The sequence below is a fragment of the Amphibalanus amphitrite genome, unplaced genomic scaffold (assembly GCF_019059575.1).
Source record: "Amphibalanus amphitrite isolate SeventyFive unplaced genomic scaffold, NRLGWU_Aamphi_draft 000673F_arrow, whole genome shotgun sequence".
NCBI lineage: Eukaryota > Metazoa > Arthropoda > Thecostraca > Balanomorpha > Balanidae > Amphibalanus > Amphibalanus amphitrite.
In genome coordinates this window covers 210,112-233,862 of record NW_024882167.1, presented here as the reverse complement: position 1 = coordinate 233,862, position 23,751 = coordinate 210,112, and the positions used below count along the sequence as shown (strand labels likewise).

The window sequence follows — 23,751 nt, the reverse complement described above, 5'->3', positions numbered from 1 at the left end:
CACTCCCCGGTGACAGCTGATCCTTCCCAGTAATAACCGACCCTCCCCAGTGACAGCCGATCCTCCCCAGTGACGGCCGGCCCTCCCCGGTGGCAGCTAACACTCCCCGGTGACAGCTGATCCCCCGGTGACAGCTTATCCTCCCCAGTGACAGCTGATCCTCCCCAGTGGCAGCTAACACTTCCCGGTGACAGCTGATCCTCCCCAGTGACAGCCGACCGTCCCCGGTGGCAGCTAACTCTCCCCGGTGACAGCTGATCCTCCCCAGTGACAGCTGACCCTCCCCGGTGGCAGCTAACACTCCCCGGTGACAGCTGATCCTCCCCAGTGACAGCTGATCCTCCCCAGTGACAGCCGACCCTCCCCGGTGGCAGCTGATCCTCCCCGGTGGCAGCTAACACTCCCCGGTGACAGCTGATCCTTCCCAGTGACAGCTGATCCTTCCAAGTAACAGCCGACCCTCCCCGGTGACAGCCGACTCTCCCCGGTGACAGCTGATCCTCCCCAGTGACAGCTGATCCTCCCCAGTGACAGCCGACCCTCCCCGGTGGCAGCTGATCCTCCCCGGTGGCAGCTAACACTCCCCGGTGACAGCTGATCCTCCCCAGTGACAGCTGATCCTTCCCAGTAACAGCCGACCCTCCCCGGTGGCAGCTAACACTCCCCGGTGACAGCTGATCCCCCCCCCCCCAGTGACAGCTGATCCTTTAGCGGATCCTCCCCGGTGGCAGCTAACACTCCCCAGTGGCAGCTGATCCTCCCCAGTGACAGCTGATCCTCCCCGGTGGCAGCTAACACTCCCCGGTTACAGCTGATCCCCCCCCCAGTGACAGCTGATCCTTTAGCGGATCCTCCCCGGTGGCAGCTAACACTCCCCGGTGGCAGCTAACACTCCCCAGTGGCAGCTGATCCTCCCCAGTGACAGCCGACCCTCCCCGGTGGCAGCTAACACTACCCGGTGACAGCTGATCCTCCCCAGTGACAGCTGATCCTTCCCAGTAACAGCCGACCCTCCCCGGTGGCAGCTAACATTTCCCGGTGACAGCTGATCCCCCCCCCCAGTGACAGCTGATCCTCCCCAGTGACAGCTGACCCTCTCCGGTAACAGCTGATCCTCCCCGGTGGCAGCTAATACTCCCCGGTGACAGCTGATCCCCCAGTGACAGCTGATCCCCCAGTGACAGCCGACCCTCCCCGGTGACAGCTGATCCTTCCCAGTGACAGCTGATCGTCCCCAGTGACAGCCGACCCTCCCCGGTGGCAGCTAACACTCCCCGGTGACAGCTGATCCTTCCCAGTAACAGCCGACCCTCCCCGGTGGCAGCTGACACTCCCCGGTGGCAGCTAACACTCCCCGGTGACAGCTGATCCTTCCCAGTAATAACCGACCCTCCCCAGTGACAGCCGATCCTCCCCAGTGACGGCCGGCCCTCCCCGGTGGCAGCTAACACTCCCCGGTGACAGCTGATCCCCCGGTAACAGCTTATCCTCCCCAGTGACAGCTGATCCTCCCCAGTGGCAGCTAACACTCCCCGGTGACAGCTGATCCTCCCCAGTGACAGCCGACCGTCCCCGGTGGCAGCTAACTCTCTCCGGTGACAGCTGATCCTCCCCAGTGACAGCTGACCCTCCCCGGTGGCAGCTAACACTCCCCGGTGACAGCTGATCCTCCCCAGTGACAGCTGATCCTCCCCAGTGACAGCCGACCCTCCCCGGTGGCAGCTGATCCTCCCCGGTGGCAGCTGACACTCCCCGGTGACAGCTGATCCCCCCCCCCCAGTGACAGCTGATCCTTTAGCGGATCCTCCCCGGTGGCAGCTAACACTCCCCGGTGGCAGCTAACACTCCCCAGTGGCAGCTGATCCTCCCCAGTGACAGCTGATCCTCCCCAGTAACAGCTGACCCTCCCCGGTGGCAGCTAACACTCCCCGGTGACAGCTGAGCCTTCCCAGTGGCAGCTGATCCTCCTCAGTCACAGCTGACACTTCCCGGTGGTAGCTAACCCTCCCCGGTGGGAGGTCACAGGTAACCCCTCCGACGGGTCACGCTCCCGGCTCTGAGTCCCGGCGTCACCGCCTCCTGACGAGCACGGTCAGGCAGATGACCAGACACACTGCGCACACCACTGACGAGCAGATGAGCGCGATCACGTGAGGGTGCCCGAGCAGCGGCGACTCCACGTCGACCGACTTCTCCGGCGGCAGCAGCGGAGATATCGTTGCTGAAAAGGGGATGCGAATGGTTACTGGAAATGCTCAACATGCAGCATATTGTGTGCAGATAAGTTACGTTCGGTGGTTATCATATTGCGCAATGCGCATACGTAGGTGGTTTATAGGTGGTTCGTGCCTCCAGTAAGTAGTAACAAGCAGTTCCCACGTCCCCGGGCGGTGCGCCGCCGGTTTCGCTCCTCTGTGCCGGCCCGTGCTCGGCCCGGCCCGGGGAGCTGCGCCCTCTGACCGCGGCCGCGGGCTCACCTCCGTCCGAGGCGTGCGTGGCCAGCCGGGCGGTGGACTCTGTGGTGCCGGCCGCGCTGTGGGCGCTCACCACCAGCTGGTAGACGGTGGCCGGCAGCAGACCGCACAGCTCGGCCACGTCCAGGTCGGCCGGGAACGGGCCCTCGCGCCGCCAGCGCGCGCCGCCGCCGGCCGGCCGCAGGCGCGCCTCGAACCGGCGGACGGAGCACTCGGCCGGCCAGTCGTGCAGCCGTACCAGGATGCAGCTGGCGTTGGCCGAGAGCGCGTCCGCCGGTAGCGGGCCCGGCTCTGAGGAACGGACGGACCGCTACTTCAGTCTTAGGCCGGGGGCAGCGGGTCCGGCTCTGGGAACAGGCGGAACTTCGATCTGAGGCCGGAGGAGAGGGGGGGGAGAGGCCGCCTGTGCGTCACAATCTGTGTGTGACTGCCGGCATAGTCCGTGTGTGACGGTACAGTCCGCGTGCGACAGAACAGCCACAGATCTCGAGTGACGACTCAGTCCGTGTGTAACGGTACAGCTACAGAATAACAGATGGTGAGTGACGAGTTGACGACTCAGTCCGTGTGTGACGGTACAGTCACAGTCCGTGTGTGACTCGGGACAGCTCCCGGCGGCGCCAGCAGCGTGTCCCCACTCACTGCCGCCCTCGGTGGCGATGTGGACAGTCTCGCTGAATGGGCCGGTGCCCAGCCGGTTCTCGGCGGCCACCGACAGCACGTACTCTGTGCCGCAGCTCAGCTGGTCGACGGTCACCTCTGGCCGCAGGTGATAGACGGACAGACGCCGCTCCCGCCCGGACCGCTCTCCGTATCGCACGTGCAGCGCTGCAACGGCACACAATGCAGCGTCACAGCGCGCCACAGACGCGGCGGTCACAGAGACCGACGTGACACATCGGCACCCGATGTGCAACTATGCTGATTTACTGTGACATCACATTCTGACACTCCGTGGAGGAAGACGCTTCTCCCATCAGTCCCATTCGGTGCTCCGAGTGGGACCGATGGGAATAGAGTCACTGGCGGATCCAGGGGGGGGGGGGCCACCGGGGCCATGGCCCCCCCAAAAGCCTGAAAGGGGGGGCCAACATATCTTTTGGCCCCCCCCCCCCAAAACGCTTGGAGAAAAATTAATGTGAGAAGGTTGCGTAGTAGATACCTACTAGAATCAGCAGCGTGATTCAATAGCGTAGAGAAAGTCAGGGGCGCGGGAACTACTTTCAGACTGGGGGAGCACACCATAATAGAGATCAACCTAGGGTCCCCCCAAATCTAGTTTTCTCACCGGTTTTAGGCCACTTATTTTTCATCCCTTGGCTTTTTCAACAAAAAAAAGAAACAGTTGCAAAAAAGGACGGTATTCCGTTTGAAAGTTGTGGGGGCACCGCCCCCACCGGCGGATTCAAGGGGGCCACCGGGGCCATGGGCCCAAAAAGCCTGAAAGAGGGGGCCAACATATCTTTTGGCCCCCCAAAACGCTCGAAGAAAAATTAATGTGAGAAGGTTGTGTAGTAGATACTTACTAGAATCAGCAGCGTGATTCAATAGCGTAGAGAAACCCAGGGGCGCGGGAACTACTTTTAGACGGGGGGGGGGGGGGGGGGAGGTCACACCATGATAGAGATCAACCTAGGATCCCCCAAATATAGTTTTCTCGCCGGTTTTAGGCCACTTATTTTTCATCCCTTGGCTTTTTCAACAAAAAAAGAAAACATTTGCAAAAAGGAGCGGTATTCTGTCTGAAAGTTGTGGGGGCACCGCCCGCACGGCCCCAGAGTTGGGGGGGGGGGGCAAGCTGCCACCACTGCCCCCTCCCCCCGGTTCCCGCGCCTATGGAGAAACTACCGGGTTTACTAGCTTCCTTCATAAATTGTCGTCATGTCTTATCGTCACCCGAGAAGGTCTTATTGCATAAATATCGATTGAGCTGTCAAGTTAACAAACTTGCTGTGGCAGCCTGACCTGACATGACCCGGCAACTTTTCATTCACGGAATATGCGCAATAAATTTTTTAGGAAAACTGAGTTTTCGTTGAAAAAAAAAACTTGTTTTGTTTCGTAATTGTACAAGAAGCATATGAGGGACCTTTTTGTCCCTTCCTGCGAAACGGTAAAAGACTTATTTCGGTCACAGCTCAGGCCAATCTCTAAGGGTCAGTCGGGTCACTTATTTCTTAAAAGGGTCCTTACGGCATCCAAGGACCAATTCCGGCTTTTGAGTGCGCCACATCAGCATTTGATGCTACGACAGATGTGTCGAAATCTGAATATATGTTACAGGCCGTATGAAAATTCGGTCCGTTTGCAAACGGCCTGGCCCAGTCAGGCCATATGAAACTACCTGAAAACACCGGCCGTTTGCAAACTATGACCTGAAATATCAGACCGTTTGAAAACGACCTAGTTAGTTTCGGCCTAGCGGATCCAGGGGGGCCACGGGGTCATGCCCCCAAGCCTGAAAGGGGAACAACATATATTTTTTGTCCCCAAAAACACTTAAGAAAAATGAATGTGAGAAGGGCGTAGTAGGTAGAGAGAAAATACCGTATCATTAAAAATCTGTGAGCTTGATAAAAGTGTTGGTCTTGTCTTCACCCAAGAAGTTCTTATTGCACACTTTAACCATGGATGAAAGAACCTTCATCCCCTGGTTCTCCTTCATCCATGTGCTTTAACTCTCGATCGACGTGTGAAGTTATCGTGTAAGGTATCATGAAGCCGATCGCGACGAAACTTTAGTACCCTCATGGTGACAAAGTCTGAAAATTTCATGACCCTGACCCAAGTGAACTTTGACTTGTGGCCTATTTCTCGAGACTGTTTGGCCATGTTGGAGGCCATGTTTGGCCGGAATAGCGATTCGGCGTATGTCGGCTCACATTATCCGCGCTTTTATAGTCTTTTCGTGGTTTAAAACGCTCAAACATGTGATATGATGTTGCTCCCACGCATTAGGGCGGATGCCAATGTCACCTTACGGTCAAGTCAGGTCATTGACCTTTGATGACCTCGGTGCACTTTTCCGAGTTTAACATGTTTCTAGGATAGTTTCGTTTAGCTGATTTTGAATTTAGCATTTTGCAGCCATTTGAACATTTACGAAGTAGTTTTGATGCCTTCGTATCATGTTACGTAGCTGCCAGTGGTAGTGGACACCTGCTATACGGACGCCCATAAGTACTCCTACTGGTTGATCTGACCTGACCTGCCCCGACATGGTCTAAACGCATGAAGACATTATCTATGATCCAAACTAACATGAAATTTGTGATCAGCACAAAAAAAAACGTATTACAGCCTTACTTTAGGAGGTTCTGACAGGTCCTGATTTTCCCGTCTTTTGGGTCTGTGACCTGACCTGGGCCGTGTTTCACGGCACGCTGCCAGCCGCTGCCAGCGCTGATGGCACTTTTGGTTTCAATGGAGACATCAACAAGCCTATACCCACAACACTACCGAAGGCTGACCTTAGCTCGCGGAATGCGCTGTCAGCGGCTGTCAGCACGACCGTGAAACACCGCCCTGGAAGGTCAACTAATGACCAAGGACCTTAAAATCGGGTATCATCGGCTTCGTCTCGTCACTCACGGGCAACACGCCTGTTTTTTTTCCGCGAGCTCTAGCTTAATCAGGGGCCGAACGGCAGGGGGTCCAACCGACACCTCCCAGCCCGCGAAGGCTGCGCCACGCACCGACCCGGAGCGGGCTAATTGGTCGACAAAAGCAATTTGAAGTGTTTTCAAAGTAATACTTAGGCTCGGGTTGGGTGGGCTACCATTTCTATTTTTTTTTTTAGTTTAAAAAAAATATCGTTTCAGGGCTGTGACGAAAAAATAAGTGGCCTAAATCCGATGAGAAAACAGGATTTGGGGGTACCCTAGGTTTGGTTACTTGCAGGAGTTGGCCCCCCCCCCCCCAAAACGCAAGTCTGGATCCGCCAGTGAATAGAGTTTCTGAGGGAAGAGTCAGAGTCTGTTGTTCGAGTTTCGACAACTGGCAGCAGATCTTTGATATCGATAAAATATGCACTTCCAAACACCTCCCGTCGCCCTAAAAAGGATAGCAGCACTTTATCATATGTTGACAGCGTTTGGGGTTTAATTCTTTCCCTCAAGGACTGAACCTGTCGACGGGTATGTAGGTATATACAGCAGTGCTCCCTATTGGCGGGGTCCGCGCGCTCACCGAACAGCGGCGCTGCGCCCGTGTCCAGCAGACTCCAGCCGAGCCGCACCCAGTGGCGGCCGACGCCGAGCACGGCCGGCGCCGCGGCGCGCGCCGGACGCTGCACCAGCACGCGCACCGTCATCGCGTCGCGGCCGTACACGTTCGCCACCGAGCAGGTCCAGTTTCCGGCGTGCCGGCTGCCGGAGACAGAAGGCACACAGTGGACAGTGCTGGCAGCTCATCGATCTTTTCACCTATCGGATACATATTAACCCGCGCCCCGTAGGGCTATCGGCGGACCCTAACACCCGTAGGGGGGGGGGGGACGTTTCGGCCCCCCTAAGCTTTCGGAAATTTACCGGCCGATTTTCAAAATTCAAACGGCGTTCGATAGCCCCACCGGGGAACTACCTTGTGACCAAATTTCATTGACCTAGGTCAAACCGATGACGTCGCAGGTCAGGTCAAAGGTCGGATTTTCACCGTTCACAGGCATTTCAAGAAGTGTGTTGTAAAGTCGAGTAAATTGGTAAGTTATTGAAAACCATCGATGGTATATTGTTCGTCAAACACATACCTACTTTGCTATCCGAGGTCACTGATACCAGGTCAGGTCACAGAGGTCAGGTCACTGGGGGGTCACAATATGAAAGTGTCGTGTGATACATGTTTTATGGTCCATTTTACATGAAAAATGCGATTATGTGGGTCAGGCAGCCTTTAGGGCCAGCATAGGTCACGTTTTGGTGAAGGTCAGGTCAAATTAGGTCAAATTTCAAAGTTGATATATTGCATAAAACGGGTATCGATTCGATGCAGCTCGTCACGGGGAGTCTAATGGTGGTCTTTGTTTTGCCCTACGTGGTCTAGAATTGCCAAAAATTGAGTTTGAAAATTTGACGTCATCATTTTCGAACAGTTTTTTCGCTATAACTTGGCCAAAAAAACGAGATATCAATCTGAAATTTGGTATGTAGATAGAAGACGGTTGGTACTATCACATATACTCCGATTTTTTCGAAACTCAAAAAAACTTTTTGGATTTTTGGCTAATATATAAAAAATGCTTTTTTTACTTTTTGGGGTCAAAACTCAAAAATTTCAAAAAAACCGAGATAGCAGTTTTGTAGCCCTGTGAATTCTACACCTTTTATGTTTTGATCATTTTTCTGTATCTTTAAAGCTGTACCTAGGTAGGCCTGACAGCTCTTCTCGCGAAGGTCTTTTTCGGTCGAAAAGGGCAGAACATGAGGTCATTATGACGTCATTTGTGGCCAACATATCATAGCCTCTAGAAAAATTTTTGGTCACAATGTGTAAAATTGATGCCCAGAGAGGTCCTGAAAGTTTGGTGGCGATATATCTAGCCGTTTAGGAGATATCGATGGAAAAGGACAGGGGGGCCGCTTCGCCCCCCCCCCCACGGGGCGCGGGTTAACCCGCGATCCTAGGATTTCCACGCCCTGCTAGGGGGAGTGGGTGTTTGAACACCCCTCCCCAGGGCCTCGGCTAACATGTTAACTACAGTCAAGGAATGCCCCAGTAGTGGTTAGGTTTTGCCCAACCTCCACAAAATGAGAATATCTCAATATTAACGTAGGTACAGCCCTCTGCAAACTGCGTGGTAGGCATTCTTTTTTGGACAAAACTAAAAATAACGCGAATACTATGCTATCGGTCACTCAGAAATCGTAAAAGCAAGACACGCGAGACTCCGTACCCTAGATTGGCATTATCATCGTATTCATTTTCCATCCAGGGCAACAAAACCGAAAAGTGTATATTTGCCCCCAAAACAAACTTTTGCATTTTGTTGCCACACATGGCGTATACATTGTTTAGTGATAGACCCAATCGAAGGAGTGGAGCGTGGCGCATCTATTTGCAGTCAGTTCCGACCGAATGATAACATAGCTTTTGAGTTATTACCAGTTTTGTCGAAAAAAGAATACCTACCACGCAGTCTGCTGAGGGCTGTACATTCTTTCACTCGGGAGCAGTTGAAGACGTTTGTTGCAAGGGTGGCAAGAAATCAGAGGCGGAGAAAGAGGGGGTGCATGGTGTGCAGGTGCACCCTCAATTTTCATAAGAAAACATAGGCGTGCATTGGCAAACATATCTTTTTGCATCCCCAATCCCCATAATCCATAAGCTGCCCTTCGTTCGAAAGAGCGTCAAAAATAATGAGGAAATTACTTCCGCTACTTTTTTGGTCAGGTCGTAGTTCATGTCATGGGGGCATAGGCGTAGGAACGTTTTCGAAAGTGGGGGGGCCAGGGTCCCAGAGATCCAAAACCTAACCTACCCCCAAAATCCGATTTCTCCTCGGATTTCGGCCACTTTGTTTTCGCAAACATGCTCAGAGGTAAAAAAATAGAGACAAAAAAAAGAAAAAAATTGGTTGAAATTTCAGGGAGTCTCCACTCTCCCGTCCATAAACTCAAACTGATGGACGCGTTCCTCTATCCTCCGCAGCCGTTGGCACCCATGCAAATTCCAGAGGCATCCAGCAACTTTTTCATTACGAGCAAGCGTGAAACGTGCAAAGCGAGTCTTTTCAATATACCTATAAAAATCAGCATGAACGGCCCAGCTAGGCTCAGCCAGGCCTATAACGTTTTAAGAGGTTTTATATCAGCGACCACTGCAACTGGGCTGATTGACTTTCACTTATCAGAGGCCGGTGTGGGACTTTTAGACGGTCTGGGCCTTCAGAGGCCAGTTTAACCCTCCACGGCCCGGTCCTATAGGTTTTCTACATACGCGCTGGCCGAGGGGGCGGGGGGCGGGTACGACCCCCCTCGCCGTTTCGCCCCAGGTGGAGCTAGCGCGTCGCGGTAAAACGAGCGTGTGCGCCGTTACGAGACGCAGAGATCGATACCCGATTTTATGGTCCTAGGTCAACCAGTGACCTCTGACACCGTTCCGTGCTTCTATCCTCAGGATACTGAAATCCTTCTCCTCCACACCGCAACCCCCTCCGGGCTGGACAGGCAACTTTATCTCATGCGGGCTGCTCCCTTGGAGCGGCACCGCTGCTCCCGAGGGAGCGCACCCCGTAGCCGGGTGCAGTGAGTGCCTTGGGGCTGCAGGTGGCCTGTCCTCTGGACGGGCTCAGCCCCGGCGACTCACTAGGGTGCCTGCCCAGACCAATGTCTCCCCCTATGTATATCCTATCATCCTTCCGACTCTGAAATGGTCTCATTGGACTGAAAGGGCCTAACCCAACAAAACAAACAAAAACCGGTGACCTCTGAGGTCAGGTCAAGTGCCTCAAGGCACGGTTCCGTTTTTGGTGAATAACTTCGCAAAAAATGGCCGCAGAGCCGCGATTTTGCCAGCATCGTGTTCGCCTCTCTCAGGCGCGTCGAATGATATACTTTTTGTTTGGGTGAGGTAAACTTAGGGTGTTGACCTCGGGTCACGGTCAGGTCGGCGTCCCCAGGTCACGAAATTGGTCGAAGGAGGTCATGTCGCATATCATTCGATTCGGCAGGTCTTCTTGAGTCCATAGGTGGCTTTCCCGACTCGCTAGCTCAATTTGATCGGTACCTAGTTATTGACGAAAAACTCTTATTTCCACACACTTATTTCACACTCTCTTATCACACTCATCATATCACTCTCTTATCACACTCGAAATAGTTCACTTTTTAACATGGGTTTTGAACTGGAATAGCAGTTCCGTAGCTTGGGCTGAGACGAGCATAAATCAGGAGCTTTTACAGCCCAACGATCACCCTAGGCAAAGATATTCTATTTCTCGTCCCGAAAAAGGTGTCTTGCGTTGAGGATGTGTGCCTTGCATATATTTCCATCCAGTATGAAAAGAGCATGGGTCCCGAAAATTCTTCAGAAACTAGAGAAATTATCTACGAGAACTCTAGAGAAATTCTCGTACTGATCAATTAGGACATTCAGGGGAACATTATCAGATCGAGCAGATCGCCCAAATGCCGGTGGCTGCGATAATTTCTCTGTTTCTGAAGAATTTTCGGGACCCATGCTCTTTTCATACTGGATCGCGTGTGCCTTACAGAAACTGAAAAGTTCTTCCTATATCAAAATATAGAAAATAATATTTTGTTATAAAAAGGTTTTATTTTCTTTGCTGATTATTTTGAACATAAAAAATCATAAATCCGTTGCAAAAAAAAATAATTTCGTGAAAGTGAACTATTTCCTTTAAAGGGACAGTATCATCGAAAAAAAAATCAATGTATGGAGCTGATTTTTTTTAACTAGCATTTCTTATTTTTCTGAATCAGAAAAACATAGTTCGAGGACCGAACTCGGTGAAAAATATTGCAACCACATTTCATTTTCATGATTCATTTTCATGAGCGAACCACCACTATACAAGCATGGCCGCCAGTTTGGAAGCATGCAAAATTACTACAGAACTGGCGCAGATAATACATTATTGACGCTACGCTTACGCGGTCGTTCTTCTGATTGAGTTGTCCTTAGGGAGAGGTAGCCTTAGGTATTGCCTATAAAAATATCACGTGACAATTGGAGGGAGTGACGATTGGACGTGACAATTGACAATGGGAGAAAATATCACGTGACAATCACGTGATAAACGTCATACATTGGAGGGGGATTGTGATTCAAGCTGGAGGAATTCCTTTGTTGAGCCGCTAGAATCCGAAGGAAACAGCGGAAATTGCCTACGACTATTTAATGAATTTTACGGTGATGAATAAGTGCGAAAAACGTTTTGGCTTTATAAAATTTGACGAAATGACCAGGGTAAAAGTTTTATTACTGGCGGTCAATTCAAAACGGCGCAAACATTTAAACAGTGAAGATAGTGAAGCACGATTCAAAGTGTAGTACACCTTTCGTACTTTGAGCGGCGATACCGGGATAACGGTGTGGAGCTTCGAGGATCGGTCTTCAGTTCCCGGACCAGAAAGGTGGGGCCTATGCAATGTCAAATTTCATCAAAATGGTGATACTGTCCCTTTAAACACACTCTTATTTCCAAAGGTACCCATGAACAAAAGGCAACCTTTCATTTGTAGCTAATTTTGAATGAAATTGGGGAAATTGTAGGTAGGGTAGGTGCATAGGTCCGTCCAGAAAAGGCAACCCTGGGATTTACATAATTCTCCACCCCTGTCAAGGTCGCATTAATCATGCAATATGTATATTCACCAGATACACACCCACCTTTTTCGCAAAAAAACTTCTTATATCCATCTCATTTCTAAATTCTACCTGACTCAAACCAGATCTTCATCTTAGTGCCTTGACCAGATCCACAAAACGAAACCGGTTGGCGCAATAAACATATCAGATATGTCTCTTCTGCGCTGAATTTGAAAATTTACGCGCTAAATCGCTAAACTGCTGCATGTTTTAGACGGTGTTAATTCTACCTGCAAAGCACAGATTATCCGTGACAGAAACGGCACCGTGGCCCATCTTTTTGTGTTTAGTTGGTTGAATCGTGTAAAGTAAAGAGCGAATCTCAGACATTGGAGTGCTCTCAAAAGTGGGGGGCCACACACATTACTGGCCCCCCCACTCCAAAATGGTGGGGTGGCCGTGGCCCCCCTGGCCCCCCAGGTTCCTACGCCTATGCATGGGGGTCATCATTGAAGACCAAATTTCGCCGATTTTCAGGTCGAATACCGACAATTTGCAGGATGCCGGATCATAACTCGGGAACCAACAGAGCTACAGCGCCGCGGAAAAGCGCATTTGATAGCCATATAAGTGTTCTTTCTGAGTATTTCTCTCAGATTTGACTTACGTCAACGGTTTTGCCTGCAGGGGGCAAAAATTTCCAAAAAACACGATTTTTCGGGAAAAGCTTTTCCTGCAATAACTTTTGACTCAAGTCTTGCACGAGCTTTCTTTTACTGACATCGTGTTCCTCTCGTCAAGACGCATCGAATGAACTCTAATTTTACAAGTAATTTTATACCTAAGTAATAATTTTTCTCTATTTTTCAAGTTGAAAAGTCAACTTGAAAATTTGACCTGGTGAAGGTCATGATCTAACCAGAAATTGTTATGTTACATATCAGTGGATCCGTACCTATCGTCGAGCTGAACACATAAGGCGTTTTCATCGCGGATCGCTCTAGCATGCCTCTTTCAAAAGTTAGTCGCGAAAAACTGTTAGATACCATTCGTGAACTGAGATGACCTCAGGGGTATAAACAGGGGTCACGGGTGCCATTTTCATGTTCAGTGTGTCAAACCTACTAGTAATTCAATGTTTGAGTGTTTAGAATGACTTTCGTCCAAAAGAGGCGGTTTAAAATTGTCTCCCATTGACTTAAATACCTAGAGAGATCGCAAAATTGACCAATGTCCTTAGGTCACCGATATGAAAATTCCGAGAATTTTGTACATGCTCTTGCCCGTATCAATTGCTGAAAGTGTCAAAGCGATCGGTCACTCGGTGTAGTTATGGCATACACCGAAACATTTTATGAGGTGAGGTCACTTGTAGTGACCTGGCCTTGAATGACCTTGGTCTGAAATTTTTACATGTGTAGCATTGGTTGATGATAAGGTGTGCCGAAAACGGCGACGCTCCGCCGTTTTTGAGATATCCGCGAGCGAACTAGCAATGAGAGGGGATGTTCAAACACCCCCCTCCCCCAGCAGGGCGCCGGCTAACAACACACTTTTGCCCCAGTAGGTAGTCAAAATTCCTTAGCCGAGGCCCTGCCCCTCCCCCTCTAACTCGGCTCCTGGGCCAAGTAGCGATACGTATATTAACATATGACTTTGTTATTTGTATATCTACATAGGTATGCTCGTAATCCGTATGCTAGATACGTCAGCTAAAATCTCAAGACGTCACACCGTCCAACGTTATCTTGTACTACAAGAATCAGCATTGCAGCGCAGCAAAGTGCAAACAGAACACAAACGTAAGTAACTATTAGGACAAAACCAACATAACAATATAAATATGAAAACAAATCGTTGCTGTAACATCACATTCCAGATAATTCGACAATCGGTATTCTTTATGCAAGGTCAACATAACGTGACCAACCTGATTTATACCCTATAGCCGTTTTCACGACGGAATAGCGGGTAGGTACCTAATAGATGCCTGTCTGGTCCTTTGATACCTCAGGAATTTTAGTAGTTTCCTTTGATGCCTCAGGAATTTTAGGAGTTCTTTGGAGTAGGTCTTCTACTACCTCCGAAAAAGTGGCACGTTACTTTGCTGTTTTTCTACTATGTAAATATTACATTAATTTATTTTATCTAAGGGTTTACTACTCACGTAAGCCTAAAGCGTAAGCACGTTTATGAAATAAGCATATCTATGTATATGTTACAGGGAGTATGAGAAATCAGTTAGTTTGCAAACTACCTAGGGAGTTTGCAAACTCCCTGAACGATCAGGTAGTTTGCAAACTCCCTAGGTAGTTTGCAAAGTACCTGGTCGAACAGGTAGTTTGCAAACTCCCTAGGTAGTTTGCAAAGTCCCTAGTTAGTTTGCAAACTCCCTAGGGTTGTTGCAAACTACCTATAGGTAAAATGCAAAAACGACGAAACAACAGCCATATACGAGTACACAAGACGCGATGAATTGGTTCATAGCTCAGAATGAAGCTTGGCAGCAATGGTGCATAACGAGACGATGTGGTGTTTTGATGACGCTCTTTCGCAGCTAACTATTTATTTTTTTCTTGCTCGCAAATATCATCTTACAGATTAATGTCTGCCTTTTTTATTGTAGTCGACAACATGTTACGTTGCCATCCACCTCCTTTCCTTGGACGTCAGCGGCCTCTCCTCCACCGGTCTGGCGTCCATCTAAAAGCGGATGACGTCGCCTTGTTCGGCGTCTTCCACGACTCGAGAGTTATTGCCGCTCAGCGCTTCCTCCCACTCCCGGAACCTGTGATCGAACAGTTCGTGAGACATCCCCACAGAACCACAGAGCAACCATAAAACAGAAACTGCGATCACTATGCTGCCTCTCCACACTCCGCTCAGCACTGATAACCCGCCAGCACTGTGCAGTGTGCACCGTCCACCAGCCGTGACCCGACAGCGCCTTTCATCCGTATCCCGCAGGCACACACTGACCTGACCTGTCAGGCTCGGGGCAGTCGACTGCTGGCTAACAGGATCGGGTGGAAGCGGGGCGTTGGGTTGACTAAAGATGACATCCTGATTTCTAACCCGCGCCCCGTAGGGGGGGGGGGCGGGGCCGAAACGGCCTTCCTGTCCTTTTCCGTCAATATCTCCTAAACGGCTGCAGCTATCGCCATCAAACTTTCAGGACTTCTCCGGGCATCAATTTTACACATTGTGACCAAAATTTTCCCACAGGCTATGATAGGTTGGCCATAAATGACGTCAGAATGACGTCATGTTCTGCCATTTTCGACCGAAAAAAGTGCTTCGCGAGAAGAGCTGTCAGACCTACAGCTTTGAAGATATAGAAAAATGATCAAGACATAAAAGGTGTGAAATCAACAGGGCTACAAATTTGCATTCTCGGATTCTTAAATTTTTGATTTTTGACCCCCAGAAATGAAAAATGAAATTGGATATATTACCCAAAAAATCAAAAAAGTTTTTTTTTTAGTTTCGAAAAAAACAAAAAAATATGATAGTACCTACCAGTCAACCCAACGCCCCGCTTCCACCCGATCCTGTTGCCAGCAGTCGACTGCCCTGAGCTTGACAGGTCAGGTCAGTGTGTGCCTGCGGGATACGGATGAAAGGCGCTGTTGGGTCACGGCTGGTGGACGGCGCACAGTGCTGGCGGGTCATCAGTGCTGAGCGGAGTGTGGAGAGGCAGCATAGTGATCGCAGTTTCTGTTCTGTGGCTGCTCTGTGGTTCTGTGGGGATGTCTCATGAACTGTTCGATCAGAGGTTCCGGGAGTGGGAGGAAGCGCTGAGCGGCAATAACTCTCGAGTCGTGGAAGACGCCGAACATGGCGACGTCATCCGCTTTTAGATGGACGCCAGACCGGTGGAGGAGAGCCCGCTGACGTCCAAGGAAAGGAGGTGGATGGCAACGTAATATGTTGTCGACTACAATAAAAAAGGCAGACATTAATCTGTAAGATGATATTTGCGAGCAAGACAAAAATAAATAGTTAGCTGCGGAAGAGCGTCATCAAAACACCACATCGTCTCGTTATGCACCATTGCTGCCAAGCTTCATTCTGAGCTATGAACCAATTCATCGCGTCTTGTGTACTCGTATATGGCTGTTGTTTCGTCGTTTTTGCATTTTACCTATAGGTAGTTTGCAACAACCCTAGGGAGTTTGCAAACTAACTAGGGACTTTGCAAACTACCTAGGGAGTTTGCAAACTACCTGTTCGACCAGGTACTTTGCAAACTACCTGTTCGACCAGGTACTTTGCAAACTACCTAGGGAGTTTGCAAACTACCTGGTCGTCTCCCTTGTTCAGGGAGTTTGCAAACTCCCTAGGTAGTTTGCAAACTAACTGATTTCTCATACTCCCTGTAACATATATAATGCTAGTACAATGATAAGGAAATATACTGAGCTGCCAGCTGCGGGTGACCGAGCGCTGGCTTGGCTTTGGAGCCGCAGCAGACGGCGGAAGTCAATGTCACTGCTAGTGCTAAGGCGGCGGCGGATTTGTTGCGCCCGTGCACCACCATGAACCCGGTTTACATAGCATATTTGACGAGGCTCTAGCTCGTTAATTTGGCGATAATTTCGATGCAGTGGTCTTCAAATATTTAGAGGGGATCATTTTGTAAATTGTTCAGCACCATTGGCATCTTTTGCAACATCACGGACGGAGATATAAACTTGCAACAAACCCTGTGTAAACGCGTCTAGGCTGACCGAGCTCTCCCAATTCCACGCTGGCTTGACTTTGGAACCGCAGCAGACGGCGGAAGTCAATGTCACTGCTAAGGCGGCGGCGGATTTGTTGAGCCTGGTCACCACCAGGGCGCGCGCAGCGTCGGGCCGGTGAAACGGAAGCCGGGCATCTAGTTGCCAGACTGATTTGCTCCCTCATAGTCGAAAGTTGGGCAACTAGAACCGAAAATTGCTTTGTAAATAAAAAATTGATTTGAGGGCAAAAAATGCCCGGATCTAGACTTCTAAAATTATTTTGAACATAAACTATTTCAGTTGGAGGGATGTTAAGGCCTCAAAGGGTAGGTACTTTCCAGGTATCAAATAGGTTCCATCGCGAAAGTTCCGTCGTGAAAACGGCCTATATGTCTTAACCCCACTGCCTCTTATACGGCCTTGCCCACTGCACTGTCTATTCCTGTCTGCCTCGACGGATGACAGCGCGCTGCCAGGGTACGGCTCCGGGCTCCGGAAGGGGAAACCACGGGGAAACGAAGTAGTCCGCCAGCTTATTTCTAGCGGCAGCTGCGTTGCGTGAGTGCATGTTTGCGCCCACCCGTGCTATGGTGAATGCCGGCCCCTGCGTGCTGGCGCCATCTCCTGTAGGCCGCATACCGCCCTGGCCGTCGTCGTAGTCCACCTCACCTGTACCGACATTATACTGCCCTGCCTATCATTGGATAGCCCATCTCGTCGTCGCAGAGTTGTGACGGACGCAGGCGGCCTTCACAACCTTCTCAACTGTCTCTGGCCTCGCCACTATTGGCTGACGGAATATACGCCATTTGGCAGCTAAAATTCCAAATGCGTTCTAGCTTACACGTCGTGCACGACTAGCCGGTAGTTAAAGACCTGCACTTCTTCTGGCAAATGCCCTCCACCTATTCCCCGTTCTCCCGGGTATGGTCGCATCAGATACTCGCGTAACGGGAACGCTTCATCACCATCAGCAACGAAGCAGAAGCTCCCGCCGTTTTCTGCTGGTGGTAGGGTTAATGTGCCGAACTCGGGCCGCGAACTTAGGGTCGTTCGAGCAAACTGCCGCTGTCGTGCTCGCGACCATATGCGCCGACGTCGATATAGGTAAACTTGTAATAGGCGTCGACAACTGCGAGGAGGATGCTACACGTGCCCTTGTAGCTGAAATACGTAGATCCAGACAAAGCTTGCTTCTGGATGGTGATATGTTTTCCATCCATGGCACCTGAAACGTATGTATTTTAATCAATTCCATTTTCACGAAGGTCTGGTCACCAGAGACAACCGTAATTCAGACTTCGCCGGTTTTGACATTTTCCGACAAAGTGGCGCATAAATAACTCAGGAATGAGGGAATTGTACGAGTTTTTGAATGCGAAGACTCTCAAATGAATGATTGGACCTTTTTCTCATTAGGGACCAAGGATATTAATCGACGGCATGCCCTTGACACTTGACAGCCTGCAGGACCCCTACGAAGAGGACAGTGCACTCTCGGTTTGTAAGGGGAAAAATGATATTTTACAGATGTTAGTACCAGTAAAACGCCTTTTGGGCGAAGATCGAGCGAGCGAGATAGTGAGCCCTGCACGTGCGGAAGGGCGAGAGGGTACTTCCAACGGGCTTGCGCAAAGCACCCTTCTAATCGGTCGCTAGCGGTGTGCCAAATTTGAACGCAATCGGCCCAGCCTTTCCTGAGATCTGGAAGCGGCATTCTGCACGTGCGCACGTGCAAACGGGGTCCAAACTGACTTTTGCACGGCACCCTACTAACTGGTCCCCAACCGTGTACCAAATTTGAGCGCAATCGGCCCAGCCGTTCTCGAGATCTGGAAGCGCCCCCTGCACGCGCGCACGTGCAGTAGCACCCTAACCGCAACACATGTGAATGCATTGCCTGGTGGGTGTCTACCTGTATGCCAAGTTTCAGCGAAATCGCCCCAGTAATTACCGAGTTATTAAAATGGGAACAAATTTGACACCTCTTATTGTTGTATTTTGCACGTGCACTGGGGATGACCCACATGCGTCGAGAGTATCCTATTTTTGGTAGAAGGGATGCTGCTACCCTACAAAAATTACCGCAAGTCAATCGCCCAAGCGGCTGCTGAGATATGAGCGTCTCAAAATCACTACTTTTGCAAAACAGCTTGAACACCCTAGATTTTCACGTGGCACGTGCCACGACGGTCACTGAGGTGTATCAAAAGTAGTCAATTACGGGGTAGAAGGGATGGGGCTACCCAACAAAAAAGACCGCAGGCCAATCGGTTCAGCGGTTGCTGAGATATAAGCCTCTCAAAAGCGTTACAGGCCGGGCCGGGCCGCTCATACTGAGATTTTTCCGTTATATTGAAAAGACACACTTCGCTCGCTGCGCTCGCTCGCTCGTAATAATTGAAATTAATTCATGATACTAAGACATTTGCTGTAAAAGAGATTTGGTGCAGATTTGGTCAATTTATGTGCATTCGCCAGATAATCCGTCGTGAAAACGGCTACTATGAACTTCATTATTATGTGGATTTTTAGAGAAACGTGCAGGGTCGGAGTCGGAGTCGATTTTTGACGCCTGAGTCGGAGTCATCCGAAAATCCATCGATTCCGCAGCCTCAACGCTGGGTGAAAATCATATCACATGAAAGCTCAAATCAAGACAAGAAGCCTATCTTACGTTTTACGTACTTGTAACGGCTTATACACTTTAATTATAGGGAGCTACTTCGTTTCTGTGCCAAGGACAGCCCCGAGCCAATTGTGTGGCTCAAGAAAAAGGTAAACTTCACCCACCATGACGTTCAAAATGAATGATGTAGCTCATCAGCCATAAGGTGATCCGCGAACAGGGCGGCTCGTTTCATAAAGCGAGTCCGTAACTTACGCCGGTTTTTGGTCTTGTATTGCAAGTGCATGTGAAGCGATAAATTTATATTCCCTTCTCCCTTCTGTTCTTGCTTGCAAGATCAATAAATTAAACGATTCAAACTATAAATTAAACGATTCAAACTCCTCTCTGATGGACATTGGGCAACCAAGGTTCTATTCAGTCATTGTGGACGGCAAGGCCCTAAATACAGTGGACGGCACCCAAGACGTGAATGGATTGGAGCAAGAAACGCTATGCGTGCGGTACGTTGGTGATGATCTTCCTTCAGGTTCACGAGGAATTTCTGGGACTCTTCCAGTGCGCCTCTGCTACAGGACAGTGGCGGCGGAACACTTTCAATTAAGGGGGGGGGGGGGCACTGCCGATTTTTGGTCCCATTCTTTCCATGCAACGCACACAGGGCTAATGTCAAAATGCCAAAATCGAAGGGGGCGATGCAACAGGATACGACCTAGCTGCGATGGTGGAGGACGCTCTCTGGCGACTCAACGTCCCGATTAGCAGCTTGCGCGGTTTGGCGTTTGTTGGCGCTGCGAATATGAGTGGACGGCATAAAGACGCGCAGGCGCGGAAACTCAACCGGCTGCGCTCTTCGTACACTGTGGAACCGGTGGAACCCACTGCACCATTCTCGTGGCCAAGGAAGGACAGCTGCGATGCGTCCCCAGTCAGGTCGCGTCCATTTTATCTCCTGCAGCCCACATAATTGGTGACACTAACTAAAACGCTGTTTCTTCGGCTGCTTCGAAAGGCTGGTAGAGGGCAATGATGTACGACAGTGATTGCGCGCTTTATACAAACAATTAACAATATGCTACTAAAAAATTGTATATGCGCCATGATATACCTATTGCCGACTTTGATTCTGTTGGGCTGACCGGCTGCGAATAAGTGTGCAATGGTTATTTATTTTTGTTTGAAAAGGAAGACACCTCACAGTAGAGATATTGAATTATTTGATAGGTATTGAGTGATTGACACGCCCATTGATTCATCGACCTGTCGACTGTATTTCTGACTGCTGTTATAAAATTATCCAACTATGCTATGTTTTCATGGAAGAAGCAGAAACCTGGAGTTGTTTCATTATTTAATGTATTGAAGGCAACCATAGGTAGGTATGCCAAAGAGCGTCAAATCTCTCTCTGGTGCACAAAAGCGAAAGAAAAAGAACGCCGGGGATGAGCTAATCCGAAAACTACCAAAGCTGACATCCTTCTTCACCGGCGGTAACTTCAAACATAGGTTTCTAAACAAATATGTACAATAGGCTATATGTGTCAACTGCCAACAGTACATTGCCTGCCTACATTGCACGATCACCAGCAGATTACAGGGACTTCTTGTACAGTTTAAAGCGCAGAAACTTTGGGAAAATCTCGTACGTCTTACAGGTAAGTAGAAAATCTAGATCCAGGTCACACTTTTCTTTCTTCTTAAGAGTACTTGTGTGTAGAAAGACACGCTTGAGTACCGGTCTTCCATAGTCACGTTTGATGATATCGTACAAATGTTCTCGTGATGGTTTCAGGATCAGAGGAACAAGAGTATCGGAATGATGCAATCTTCCAGAAGTCGTCCAGAGTGGAAAGGACAGCAGCACCGCAGCGGCGACAGCGGGAAACGGCCCCGGAGAGTCATCCTGTTCCGTGCTGAAGGACCCGGGACGGTCCCTGTCCGGACGGCCCCAGTCCGGACGCTGCGTATCTCGGAGTGGAAGGGAGAGGAGCAGGGGGCGGGTCGCATTCCGTGACAAATGTAGCGCGCCGCGGCTCGTCACACCGGGGAGGAGCGGGTCTCGGCTACTGGCCTGTCGTTACGCGCCGAGGGGTACAAATAGTCAGCCGGCCAGACACGCCCACAGAACACTCAACTGGACGATCGTTGAGTGGACGGACGGACGATTCTACTTACCTGTAAGACGTACGAGATTTTCCCAAAGTTTCTGCGCTTTAAACTGTACAAGAAGTCCCTACAATCTTCAGCGTTTTACAAATCATGGCAAGACAAATTACTCGACCAGCAGATTACATATCACATGAATTCTTCAGCGCTTGCCGCTTACTACTTAGATGTAGTATTAAAATGAAGTACTTACTTTTACACGCACTTATTTATCAATGTTTTGCTGGTAAACTCAATGTGATGTAACTGATAACTCCGTTCTATTCATATCCCCATCCCTAATTACAGGCCTGTCATATGGTTTCTTTTTTCCTTCACTAAAAGCAATCACCGACACAACCCGTCCTCTGTTGTCCAATTCCAGATCCCAGCACTAAACAACAACTATTGCGATATTTGACTCGGAACGGTCGTGGCAATATTATTTATCGACCACTTAAATGTAGTAAAACTAAAACTTATGATTAAAACTCATGATTAAACTAAACCTTATGAGTAACTTCATTACATCCTCGCGAAGTTTCCTGATTCCTGTTCGGTTTGAATTGACGAAGCACGTCACCGACACCACCCGTCCTTGGTTCTGTCCACTGCCAGATCCCTGCCCGTCCAGCCGGCCACCTGGGGCCACGGCGTGTGGTCCGTCCGAGCGAGAGACAGCGCCGGCACAGCCAAGATACCTGGGCACAGCCGCCTTCTCCGCCGGTCTCAGAGGTAGCTGAGACGCGGAGCGTCGGAGCGAGGACGATGGTGAGCACTGAATTACGCTCCGTAGCCATGAATCTTTCTACTCTTTAGTCTTTACATTGCAAGATTAGGCTCGGAGTTGCATAATTAAATGCTTGTAATTACTGTCAACTGATTTTTTAACATTGACGTGCATATCAAACAATCGACACAGTTAATTCCTTGAATTCCTTGCATAGACGGCGGAACGGGGGGGGGGGGAAGGCGGGGCACCGTGCCACCCCTTGATTTTGACATTTTAACATTAGCCGGGCGTCGGATAGAATGGGAACAAAAGTCGGCAGTGCCCCCCCCCCCTATTTGAAGGTGTTCCGCCGCTACTGATTTCTTGGGCTAGAAGGACCCCCGCCCGGTTTTCACGAATAACACGCGTTAAAAGCGGCCAAAGGCGACGAGACTTGGTCACATTCTCGAGAACATGTTCGGCCGGAATCGCAATCCGGCGTGTGTCGGCTCGCATTTTCCGCGAGTTTGCATTTTTTGTGGTTTCAAACGTTCAAATATATGTGAAATGATGTTGTCTCCACGCCTTATTGTGGTTGTCAAGGCCACCTTTTTCCTGAAGGTCAGGTCATGCTAAGTCCAAGATTAGGGGAGAACGGGGTCATTTGGCCGCCCGGGTCACTTTGGCCGCCCCATGCCTACGCGTTTTGACGGCCCCGAGCGATTATTTTTTAATATGGCACCACCCGCCATCATAAGAACTACTTTGGAAAGAAACTTATGAAACTCGGTCACGCCCAGTTTTTTGTAAAGCCAACGATATTTGAATTTTGGCTAAAAAACGTAACTTTTTCTTCTTTACGAAAAGTTGCATGGTGATCCTTATTTGGGTGACATCAAAATTTTAACTCTATTGGTAGAACAATCTGGTAATTCAGGGAGCTGTCTGACCCTTTTGCAAGTTTAAGTAACAATTTTCGCTTGTCTGCGGACCCCTTTTCCTAAAAATGTCATATTGGGGTAAATTGGCCGCCCCATACGGGGTGAATTGGCCGCCCAGTGACTCAGTTGATTTTTTGCCTAGTCTGCGAGCGACGCGCTGCGCTGGCTAAGTTCTGCCGCTGAGGATGGTAATGCGGCGCAGTCTAAATTCAAGGGACGACCTAACCAAGGTGTCCGCTGATTGGCTTTCGGCACCCGGCGGCAGATGGTGAACCCGGGACGTCACATCGTCTTCTACCAGGCGGCGCCGATTTTTCGTCGTGCCTAAGACGCCACCTTCACGCGGAAGAGCATTCGAAGCGGCCGGGATATCGCCGCTCAACCGGTTTTCGACGAAGAATTTGCGCCGACGGCGGTCTTCGTACCGGTTGTTGCCCCAGCGACGGCAGATCAGCACGCCGCGGCCTCGGCCGTGCTCCAGCTGCCTGCCGCGGCCGTGCTCCAGCCGCCAGCCTCGGCCGTGCTCCAGCCGCCAGCCCCGGGGCCGGCCGTGCTCCAGCTGCCTGCCGCGGCCGTGCTCCAGCCGCCTGCTGTCGCCTTGTCCCAGTCGCTTGTCGGAAGCCCATGGAGTCCATCCGACCACTTCCGCAGCTGCGCATCAACATTCAAAAAGCCGGTCGGGGCGCAAAGGTGAAGAACGGTGAAGCGCAGTGATGACTGGACATGTGTCCATGCCGTCGGGACAGTATTTTACAGTGGATGTGTTTAAGTGCTGGGTCGAAGACGGGGCCTGCTGGAATCGTTTTTATTTCATGTTTACGGCAGAGTTTGAAATAAACAAAAACTCGTGCACAAAGGA

At 50.2% G+C, this 23,751-nt stretch overlaps 1 protein-coding gene across 1 annotated transcript in view; it reads right to left on the bottom strand.

The window, feature by feature from the left end:
• Positions 1-1,784: 1,784 nt before the first annotated feature.
• Positions 1,785-23,751, bottom strand: part of LOC122364377 (Down syndrome cell adhesion molecule-like protein Dscam2) — a 223,022-nt gene continuing 201,055 nt past the window's right edge. Inside the window, exons 14-17 of the mRNA XM_043334686.1 lie at positions 6,663-6,841; positions 3,117-3,302; positions 2,478-2,765; positions 1,785-2,221 (exon numbers count right to left, since the gene is read on the bottom strand). Of these exons, the coding sequence (XP_043190621.1) occupies positions 2,070-2,221; positions 2,478-2,765; positions 3,117-3,302; positions 6,663-6,841 (805 nt within the window). The 3' untranslated portion in view covers positions 1,785-2,069. The remainder of the gene's footprint in view (positions 2,222-2,477; positions 2,766-3,116; positions 3,303-6,662; positions 6,842-23,751) is intronic.